General features: G+C 55.0%; 1 protein-coding gene across 1 annotated transcript; it reads right to left on the reverse strand.

Moving 5' to 3' along the window:
- Positions 1 to 622: 622 nt before the first annotated feature.
- Positions 623 to 4,691, reverse strand: VAX1 (ventral anterior homeobox 1). The gene is made up of 3 exons (XM_055425907.1): positions 4,451 to 4,691; positions 3,113 to 3,300; positions 623 to 1,198 (listed from the first exon to the last, which is right to left on the reverse strand). The coding sequence occupies exons 1-3, from the start codon at positions 4,689 to 4,691 to the stop codon at positions 623 to 625; spliced, it is 1,005 nt and encodes a 334-aa protein (XP_055281882.1).
- Positions 4,692 to 10,951: the final 6,260 nt, after the last annotated feature.

Genomic DNA, 10,951 nt, shown 5'->3' on the forward strand with positions numbered 1-10,951 from the left:
GGCTTATTGTCTCCTGGGATCGGCGTTGGTGGTGATGGGAGTTTTTCTAAAGGGGAGAAGGTTCGTTCGGCACGATTTGTCCAGCCGGGAAGCTGCGTGTGCGCCGGCTCTCCCGAGATATCCGCAAAGTGGGGCCCAGCAGCTTCCAAAAGCTCTGGTTTCTCTGGCGAGAGGAAGGAGCCTCCTCCTTTTTGGTCTCACGAAACCTGTCAGCCTTTTCAGCTGGGGTCTGCTTGCAGCTTCCCTTTTTCAAATATTCATAAGCATAATGAACGGCTGCAGCGGCTCGATCTAAAGCAGATGTCCTGTGCTTTGGACTCAGAACCAGTCTTTCCCTCCAGGGCCAGGCACTGGTTGGGGCATCAGGTTGGTTTTCCCCCCCAATTCTTTGGATTCTCCTGGATTCAGAAGGAAGTTGGCGCCAGAGGGTGGGTGTGGGAGGACACAGAGGAAGGGGCGGGGGTAGCCCAAATGGTAGCAGAAACTGGTGGGGAAGGAGAGCTGTCAGAGGCCTCTTGCGAGCCGGGTGCCCAGCTCAGGAGCCCCGGCGCTTAATGCGCGTGAGTCCATAAATATCACCACAATAGATACTATAAATATAAATACAGGGAAACACTTCAAATCAGTCCAGTGCTTTTTTCTCGGCCCCTTCTTTATTGTTGGTCCGGGAGTAAGGCTCGAAGGCCGAGGAGCTCAGGTATCGGGCGGAGAGTTCTTGTAAATTCCCGGCCAGCGAACCGGCCATTGTCAACGGGGCGGAGGAAAGGCGGCTGGCGACCGAGCCGAGCAGCGAGGGCACGGGCAGGCTGAAGAGGCCGTGGCCGGCGGCCGGTGCGCCCGCGTGCAGTCCCCCGGGCCCGGTGGGCCCCGGGCCCGGAGCGCCGCCCACGGCTGGCGGGTGCGGGGATGCGGCGCCCGCGGGACCCGGGGCGGCGGCGGCGGCGGCAGCGGCCGAGCCCGCGGCGGCGCCCGCGCCCAGGGCCGGCAGACTGGGCCCGCGGAGCGCGGAGCCGAGCGCGCCCGTGGCGCAGGGCGGCAGCAGCGCCGGCAGGCCTGGCGGCGACAGCAGGCGGCCCTGCTCCAGCAGCCGCAGCACGCTGCACGTGGCCGCGGTCTCTGACACCACCGAGCGCAGCTCCGAGTCCTTGCCCTGGTCCTTCTTCTGCTTCGTGCGCCGGTTCTGGAACCAGACCTTCACCTGCGCGCCGGCCGCGGGGAGGGTGGGAGAGAGGGAGACGAACGTCAAGGGGAGCGGGCTCCCGGGGCGCAAGGGCTCCGGGGGGGCTTTCCCCAATTCCAGCCAAAGCCCCGATCCCAACCCCACGCTGGAGCCGGAGAAGTCGGGCCCGGGAGCAGCGGGGCAAGGGCGGCGGGAGTGGAGGTGCTGGGGGGACAACGTCCGCCAAGACGGGGACCCAGCTCCCATAGGCTGCGCTCCCGGGTGGGTCATGGAAGCAGGCCTAGGCCGACCCCGGTTACAAACAACAAAGAAATGAAAATGTCCATGACCCTAACTGGGAAGATCAGAAGTTACTTCCCTGGGCCACCGCACTATACTCGCAGGGGGACTGTGGATCAGCGCTGCTTAAATGCCCGTTTTTCCAGGAGAAGGTGTAAGGCCTAAAGGGAAGTAGGAAGTGAGCGTGAATGGGAAGGAGTATTGCCCTGCCTTTCAGGACCCAAGCCCCTGGCCATAACCGGCTCTAATTTAGCCCCAGCAGCATTAATTCTGCTGAAGGCTACAAGAGACTATTTCTTGCTTGTGGACTATCAACTAACAGCAAACAGGGAAGATGTCTGCACATAGAATCTGTGCAGGATGCATTTTATAAGCCAAGCTTTCTCCACGTCCTCACCAGCCGCTGGACTGGAGGGTCTGAGTGATGTCCTTAATTTATAACATAACTCTGCTGCTCTTCATCATGGACTTTGGAGTCATGGGAGGAAGTCAGGAGGCCGGGGTAGACTAAGTACTCTCCATCAATCTCCACTCCTACTTCCTCTCCTCACTCTGTCCCTCTTCAGGCCTAACTGGTGGTCCAGGATGGCATTTGGCAGCTCTAGGGAAAGGTTATTCTGTCCAGATTTTGTAAACTAAGAGGATGGTAGCAGAAAGAGTAGGGGTAAAGCTACATGCCAACTCAAACTCAAAATGGATATCCAGTATGCTTGTTCCTTGGGTCTCAGCTCTGCCCAGATCCTATATCTAAAATGCTCCCCATCTGTTTCAGAGCTGGACACAGTAAAAGGGACTGGTCCTCAGAAAGAAATATGCCTTACCTAGGCCAAGCTGAAGCCATGTCCTGGGCAGGTCCTAAATGACCTCCACAAGGCAAAGCTCTTGGGCCCCAAAGACCTCTTGGGCCCAGAGTCCGCAAGACCAGTCCCAGTAGAATATGGATTTCGAGTAAAGGAGAAGACCTAAAGCACAATTGTCATTGCTGGCTCCCAAGGGCCCAGATCTGTTTCCTGTCTCATACCTCACACAACCCTGGCACTGAAGGTGCCCAGAGTGGATGCTTGGGGCTGGGGATGGGGCTGAGTCCAGTTCAAGGCCAGCAAAAACATTAAGCATCAGGGCAGCCTGGTGGGCAAAAGCAGGTCTCCGGAATGTACACCTTTTTAATCCCTGGTTGTCACCCACAGCTCTGAAACAGGGTTCTTTGGTCCTAGCCCCATTCTTGCTGAATGAGCCTGGGTGCTAAGGAACGTTTCCATCTCCAGAGAGGGTGGTGCCAGGAAATCTGGCCAAAATGGGGTGGCCAAAACAGGGGCAAACATAGGTTCCTCCTCGAGGAGAGACAATCAGGGAATTGTCAAGACTAGGGTCTAAAAATAAACCAAAAGGACAGGATTTGGGGGCCTCCTGAGCTAAGCCAAGGTGGACAGAACATGGGTCCCAGAAGATGTGGGGTGTAGGGGGAAAGGGATGGCTTAGGGAAGGGAGAAAGCCTTCACCCATTCTTTTCCATCCTCCCCAATTCCTCAGCCTCCCGTGGGAGGCTGGGTCCAGAGTCAAGCTAGGTGGTCAGGAAGAGCTGCTAGAGCTGGCTGGGGCTGATGGGGAGGGAGGCTGATGCAGAGAGCTGTGTGCGGCCTGGTCTCTGAGTACCTGCGTCTCGGAGAGGTTGAGCTGCCGGGCGAGCTCCGTTCTCTCTCGGCCCACCACATACTGGCAGCGCTGGAACTCCATCTCCAGGCGGTAGAGCTGCTCGGCGGTGAAGGACGTGCGGGTCCTCTTGGGCCGATCAAGGTCCAGGCCTTTGGGGAGGATGATCTCTCGGATGGACCCCTTGGCATCTGGGGAAGGGGAGATGGCAAGCATCAGAACCCACCCTCCTGCTTTCCTCCACCTCCCCAAGCCGGAGCTGGCTTCTGAACCACAGTCCGGAGACGGATGGTGGGGGTGGTGGGGGTGCAGCCACAGCCGGGGAGCAAGGACCCTCCGTGTGTTTGGGGGGTGAGGGGATTAGCTCCACATAGCTGAAGGGAGGGGGAATCGGTGTTGGTCTTTGATAGAGCCCTTCGGACAGGGAAGAGAAAAAAAAAAATGGACTGACGTTCCTTTTAGCCTGGGAGCCTCGGCTGCATGGACAGGATACCCTGTAGTTTGAGGGTCCCCGCACTGACCAGCCCAGGCCCTGCCGCCCCAGCTCTAAAGCAGGCTGACCAGACCGTACTCCAGCGGTCCCCACCCCCATCCCGGGGTCTCCTTCCCTCCCGAAGCCGCGCGGCAGAAGGAGGAGGGACCGAGTGGGAGCCTGCGGGGCCTGGCGATCGGTTGGCGGGGGCGACGCCCGGCTGGGGGCCGAGCCGGTCCTCCCCAGCGTCACCGCCGGAGCCGAGAGCACCCCGCGCAGCAGAGCTGGGTCGAGCCCAGCACTGAAACGGCATCCGCGGCCCGGCAAGCCCGCCTGGCTGTTTCTCCCAGCGGCGGCGGCGGCCGCCAGCCTGGAGTACGGCGCCGGGCCCCCTTGGCCCAGAGCGCCAACTGGCCGGGCCTTTGCCGGCGGTCCGAGGCTCTTCTCCAGCGCCCGTGTCCCCTTGGGTGCGCTCGACTCGCAGGGCGCGGGAGCCCCCCAGCAGGCTCCCCGCAGTTCCTCGGATCTGCCGGACGCAAACACGTCCTCCAGAGTTTCCTGCAGCCTTCCCGGGTCGGAGGCCGCAGACTGGAGCCTGGGCCCGCCCGCCCAGTCCCTCGGCTCTCCCCAGCAGCCCAGCCGGCGGGGCCCCTCGAGGCTTGGAGGGATCGAGGCTCCTGGAGAGCGTGCGTCCCAGGTGGGAGTCCCGAACGGCGGGCGGGACCCCGGCCCGGGGAGGGCCAGCAACTTTCACCTAAGTCCCGGGCGGCAGACCCACCTCGCCGGCCGAGGGAGGTGGCTGCGCGCCTCTCGGGTCCCGGAGTCGCCCCTAAAGAACGCCCCCCGCAGCAGCCCTGCCCGGTTCCTACCTCGGACCAGGATCCGGCGGCAGTAATCCGGGTCGGCTGCTGAATTGGCTTTACTTTTGCTACAATCTTCCGGAGCGCCCGACGCAGAGAAGGCGCCCTGCGGCTCCTTGAGGAAGGCGGCGGGGAGGTTCCCCTCCGCGCCCTTGCTCTCCCGGCTCTCCTTGTGCGCGTTCTTGGAGACCCGGGCGGCCTCTGTGTCCGAGTGGCACCGAACGTCCATTTTGTCTGGTTTCCCGAACATAGGAGAGGCACGAGCAACAGCAACAACAACAAAAAAAAAAGGCGAAGAAAAAAAAAAAAACAGAGGGGGAACAAAACCCCTACAATACAGCCCTTACGCCCGGCCTGGAGAGAGGCAAGCGGCACGAATGAATGTCCCCGCGGGGCGGCCGCGGGCGGGTCAGCAGCGACCGCCGAGTGGCGCGCTCGCCGAGAGGCGGCGAGTCTGGTCCAGGATCCCGGCGGAGCAGCGGCGAGGCCGCCTCGTCAGCGCCCGCGTCTTCTGAGCACGTCCAGTGTCCCCAGCTTGGCGATCAGGTAGCGAGCAGCGCAACTCCGAATTGCTGTGGCTCCCGCCTATTACTGAGACGCGGAGTTGCAGTTGTCCGACACCCGGGGGGGACGCGCACTCGCTGTTGCAATTGATTACGGGTAATTTCGCAGCCCCCACGTTTCGGTTACCTCATGAATACACTAAATTGTTTGGATAATATATCAGATCGTAATGGATGGTTTCTGTCCTTGTCCCCAATCAAGTAGGGGTTTAGCCAGTGAATAAACGGAAATGATTGGTCTTGCTTTCAGGAAACACACAATCAAAGACCCATACTTCCAGAAAAACTTTTGACAAGATTCATCCTGAATTGTTAGTACCATTAGCAGGCATTATTAACTTTCCCTTTGCCTTTGACCCTCCTGCTCACATACAGGCTAGAGGGGCTTTCTCCACACTCGACAGATAGAGCTGAATGGGGGGGCGGGGGGAGAGAAACAAAACCCCTTACACACCCTCAGCAGAAGAAAGCAGTCGTCTGGCGGGGGGGGGGGGGAAGAAGGGAGAAAAAGAAAAAGTTTTCCCCAAAAGTATCTCCCCCACACTCTAGAAAGCCAAGCTTTCCTCCCCAACAACTCTTTAACACACCTCGACGCTGACAGCCATCTTAAACTGCCGCCTCTCTTCTTTTAGTCCCAGTTGGATTTTTTCCTGCCTGCACCTCCAGCAGCCCTGAGGCAGCCCATTCAAAGGGGAGCTTTGTACTCAGAGTCCAGCAGGAGAGAGAGAGGGGGAGAGGGAGAGAGAGCCGCGAAAATCTCAACTGTGAGATCTGCTTCAAAAAAAAAAAAAAGTTTTCCCCTAGCTATTTCATTGTCTCTGCTACAATATCTTTGAGAAAAGCAACAGCCAGTAATCCAATAAGAGCATTGATTAGGCCACAATGATTCAATTCAAGCGCATGGCCTTGTGCAAGGAGCATGCTCCAGCCCTTCTCGTCACCTTGCCGGGGCAGAAGCCCTCTCCACGCCGCTCTCCCCATTCATTCCTTTATGGGAAATACGGAGCAAAAGGAGTGAAAGATGGCAATTATCTAATTGGACTATTAACAAACAGTCCTCTGAGTGCGGCGGTCTGGCGTGGCTCCTGGGCGGGGGAAGGGCCGTGTTCCTGCCCTCATTCACAAAGAGTACAGGGGCCGGGGAGGAAAGGGGGTTTTTTAAAGGGAGTGGGGCGGGGTGGGGGCAGAGGAGAGGTGGGAGGTTTGGCTGAGAATTTTTCCACACAATTCCAAGAATGGGGGCGGAGGCAGGCAGGCGGGCGGGCGGGCGGGGAAGGGGAGGGGGCTGGGGCTGGGGCGGGGGTCACGGCGAGCCGGTGGGAGAGGGGGAAGGCAGGGGTGCGAGTGTGTGCGGTGGGCTCGGCGGGGCTCGGGCTGACAGCGAGGCGGGCTCTGCCCGCTCCACCCTCCCGCCGCCGCGGTCGCCGCCCAGCCGGACTCTGGCTAACGTCGGGGGCGGGGATGGCGAGGGGCGCGGAGCCCGGACCTTCGCTCTCACCCCCCGCCCCGGCCCCTTCTTCCCCCAGCCTCTCTGGCCCCCAGGAAGAATCCACGCTCTGTCCGATTCCGACCGAAAGGAATCGGACAGCCTCCTCTGTCCCCGGAGGCAGACCTTGGGCTTTTACGTTATTTCATTTGTTGGGGGTTGGGTGTACGAGTCTGTGTGTGTGTGTGTGTGTGTGTGTGTGTGTGTGTGTACGCGCGATTGTCCCGAGCTCCTTTCCTCGGGGCGGCTGGTTTCCCGGGTCCCCAGCCGACCGGTGGCCCGTCGGTCCCCTTCTGCACCGGCGCGACCCTCCAAACTCGACGCCACCCCGGCCTCAAGTGGACAGTGTCTTTGCGTCCGCGTCTCGCGGGCGGGCTGGTAGGGGCGGGCGGGCGTGGAGGAGGAAGACCGGTCCTTGCGGCGGCCCGGTCCTGAAGACGTAGAGCAGGCTCGAGGCAGAATTCCAGCCAACCCTCCGGGGACCTGCGGCAGCTCTCAGTAAACCTCTGGGTTGGCGCTCCGAGGACCCCCGAGGGCTTCGCGCCCTCGCGGGCCGAGCCGACGCGGGGCGCCGCGGCCGGGACTTGGCGATTCCGGGATCTGGGTCCTCCTGATGAGGATTCGGACGGTGGATGGGGCCCTTGTTTCCCTGCAGAGCTCAGCCAGTCAGTTCTTGGGGCCTCTGCGGGCTGGGAGATGGTGTGGTCCCAAATCTCTGCCCACCCGCCCTTCCCCGCCACCTGGGGGTGGGGAGCTCGAACCCTCCGGCTCCTGGCTGTGGCCAGGGTCCCCCACCCCGATCGCTCCGGGTTCCTTGCTCCGGAGGATTCGGGGTCTTCTTCCCTCCGAAGACCTCCGGGCAGCGGAGAGTCAAAATCGCAGGGACCCTCCCCGGCCACACCCACCTCCAAAGCCCGCAAAAACCTGTCAAAGGCCCAAAGGGAGTTTAAAAATAAAAATGTCCCACCCACCACCTCTCAAGTTCCCTGGTGGCTCAGATGGTAAAGAATCCACCTGCAATGCGGGAGACCTGGGTTTGATCCCTGGGTTGGGAAAAGCCACCGGAGAAGGGAATAACTACCCACTCCAGTATTCTTGCCTGGAGAATTCCATGGACCTAGGAGCCTGGCGGGCTAGAGTCCATGGGATCGCAAAGAGTCTGACACGACTGAGCAACTAACATACATACCAGCCCTCTTATTTTAGGTCTTGGAGGTTGAACTAGCGAAAAAACAGAACTACTGCCCTGCTCCTAGTAAGGGCACCATGGTGGGTGTCCTGGGGTGGTGGTCCCGGAGATCCATAGCCACATTTCCCTGGCACCAAAGAATACACCCAACTGTAACAAAGTCCCAGTGTGAAGTTGGGCCTCAGACAGTCTTCCCCTCCTTCTTCTTGTAGGGGATAGAAGTGGCAGCTATTTATTGAGCAGTCACTTACTGACCAGGTGCATAAATTCATTTAATTTTTTTAACCTTCCCATCAGGGAGATAATAATATGCCTGCTTTGAGTTTTCAGAATCTGCCAGTGATGGTGAGGTAAAGTACAAGGACCTTCATGTTAATGCCTGGAATCCTGAGTATTAGGCATCAATTTTCATGAATTGTATACTGATTTTATGAAATACAAATGCAAACATGAAATTCTTGTTTCTGATCATTCTGTTTCTAACCATGAACATTTCTTAGTAGTCCATCACCCTCCTACATCAAGCTGCCCTGGACTGAGTGAAATGTAGTTTTATTGGCTCAAAACCTACTGAATGAACATCTGGGAGCAGGGTCCTAGAATGTACATTTCTAGTTGCCTCCCCAGGGAAACTTTCCACAAGTTAAAGTTGGAGAACTACACCTTTTAAAGTTAGCTTAAGTTGGGAGACTCTGCTAAGCCTCTTGAGGACAGGGTTTTCCCCCTCCCCCTTATTGGAAATGCAATACTTATTGGGGGAGGGAAGAAAATGGGGTATTATGGGGAAACAACCAATTTAAATTAAGCGGCCAGTTACCAAGAGTCCAGGGTTGCTACTAAATCATATAGGGCTTCTCTCCACAGCTTCAAGGACAAACTACTGGCCCTAGCCATGGCTCTGAGCTGGCAGCTCAGATGGTGCTGTTGAACGATGCCCTGCTATGTTCCAAGTGCTTGAAAAAAAAAATTCAATAAAGAAACAGTCAACCCATAACCTGTTTTTGCTTTTTGTTATGTGTAGCACTTTTTGTGACTGGATTAAAATTCTATGGGCATCCATCCAGAAAAACCATGACAGGTTTCTGAGAGAACACAGGGAGACTGAAGCCCTGGGATGGAAATTTCAGAAAAGCAGCTGCTGCTCCCAGAAAAACTAAAGCTGTGTGTCCATTGGCAACGGAAGGAGAGAATCCAGTCAATTATTTGGTTAATCTGAGACAAGCCTGTCTACACAACACATGAGGATGCAGGGCTGCCCCAGGTAAAAAGTGTTTTATTCTCTTGACTAAATGTGCCTCCCTCCTCAGTACCCTTCCTGCCCCCACATCACTGTCTGCAGGTGCAGACAGACCCAGAATAGAACTGTAGAGCTGGAAGAATTTTTAGAGATCATCTATTCCATAACCTTCATCTAACTTGACAGATGAGAAAAATGAGCCTAGAAAGACAAAGTGACTTGTTAAGGATTAGGCAACTAGTGGGGGCATCCATACTACAATCCTTGTCTCCTGACTTAAAACTGCACTCCCACCACCATCCAGACTGCCCAGAATCTGAACAAGATGAATGTGCTCTCTGGAATTGATGAAACAAGGGCATTTAAATTAATTCCATCATAATCTGAGCCTTGGAGGTGCTTTTCATATTTCCTGCCTCTTCCTTGTCACTGCAACAGAAAGCAGGATCAGAGGTACTACACACTGCTTCCTTTTCCCATCTTCATTTTTTAATTTCAGAAAGAAGTAGGAGGGAAAAGCAAGCTGGCAGAAAAATCTGAGATCTTCTTAGGTTATGAATGACTTAGGGATAGGATAACAATGTCTGAGACATCATTTTAAAAAGAACTGCACCAGAGGAGATGATGCCACCAGAAATTAAGTTTCTGTAACAATAAATCAGAGTACCTGATAATAATGACTAATTAAAGACAAGAACACCTATCAAAGTTGCAGTATCATCTAATTGTCATTATCCTCATTTACAGAAAGTAGTCAGGGCACTGGGCTTCCCTGGTTGCTCAGTGGTAAATAATCCAACTGAAAAGCAGGAGCCATAGGGTTTGATCCCTGAGTTAGAAAGATCCCCTGGAGGAGGGCATGGCAACCCACTCCAGTATTCTTGTCTGGAGAATCCCATGGATAGAGGAGCCTGGTGGGTACAGTCCATAGGGTCGCAAAGAGTCAGATGCAACTGAAATGACTTAGCTTGCATGCAGGCAGTCGGAGCACTAGAGAAGCAATTGAATTGAGAACTGGTCCTGAATATCCAAGGTGAAAACTGCAGCCTTATATCCAGATATTTCTTCCCCATTTTAGCTAAAGATAGAGTATTAGCCAAAGGGCAGAGAGTTAAGTTCTGAATTATTCTGACCACATTTCCAGCAAATATTCCCAGGAGATTCCATTTCTCAATTTTGTATTTTGTAACAAGAAACCAAGTTATTTCAACTACTTTATATATTTTGTAGAAGCAACAACAATTTTTGAGTTGGAGGGGGTCTTAAATTGGTGTAATAAACAGGGTTCTGGGGTCAGCCAAGCTGTCAGATTCATATGTTCTTAGCTCCACTACTTCCTAGGTAGCTTTAGGTTAGTTACTTTGCTACCCTGTGATTCAGTAGCCTGTCTGCATAGTAAGGTTAGCCCTCGTACCTATCCACCTGCAATGCAAGAGACCTGGATTTGATCCTTGCATCGGGAAGATCCCCTGGAAATGTCTACCCACTCCAGTATTCTTACTTACACAATTCCATGGACAGAAGAGCCTGGTGTGCTAGGCTCTTCTGCCCATGTGGTTGCAAAGAGTCAGACATGACTGAGTGACTAATGCTTCCACATTTTCACAGTATCATGTGAGTCAGAGATGAGCCATCCATGCTGAGCCCTGTCCAAATAACATAATCTTGAAAAGAAGCACAGTTGCTGTTGTTTTAAACTGTGCTTTGGGTGGGTTTGTTATGCTGTAACTGGTAACAGAAACACCCGTATTTTGGATGAGAAACTGAGGTTCAGAGAAGTTAAGCAACTTGGTGTCCCAAGTAGGCAGCAGTATAGCCTGGATTCAAACCCAGGGCCATTCTATACCCAAATTCATGATCTTGACCAATGAACTATGTTGTACTTCCTAGGGAATAACCTACTTCTAAAGAATAATTTATTAGTTTATTTTTGTAATTTCTCTATTTTAGACCGTAAACACTGGACTAATAAAAGATATAGCACATCACTCTAAAGACCAAAGAGGATAAAAGTGTTAGAGCTAGAAATGGATGA

Source organism: Moschus berezovskii, chromosome 12 (assembly GCF_049115385.1).
Source record: "Moschus berezovskii isolate FMDL1 chromosome 12, NW_MosBer_1.0, whole genome shotgun sequence".
Taxonomy (NCBI): domain Eukaryota; kingdom Metazoa; phylum Chordata; class Mammalia; order Artiodactyla; family Moschidae; genus Moschus; species Moschus berezovskii.

Bases quoted from the DNA above. Each gene is read 5' to 3' on its own strand.
- VAX1 (XM_055425907.1), bottom strand. From the start codon at position 4,691: ATGTTCGGGAAACCAGACAAAATGGACGTTCGGTGCCACTCGGACACA. The intron at 3,301-4,450 runs GTAGGAACCGGG...CCCCTTCCCCAG, and splicing joins CCGCCGGATCCTGGTCCGAG to ATGCCAAGGGGTCCATCCGA. The intron at 1,199-3,112 runs GTACTCAGAGAC...GCCGGCGCGCAG, and splicing joins TCAACCTCTCCGAGACGCAG to GTGAAGGTCTGGTTCCAGAA.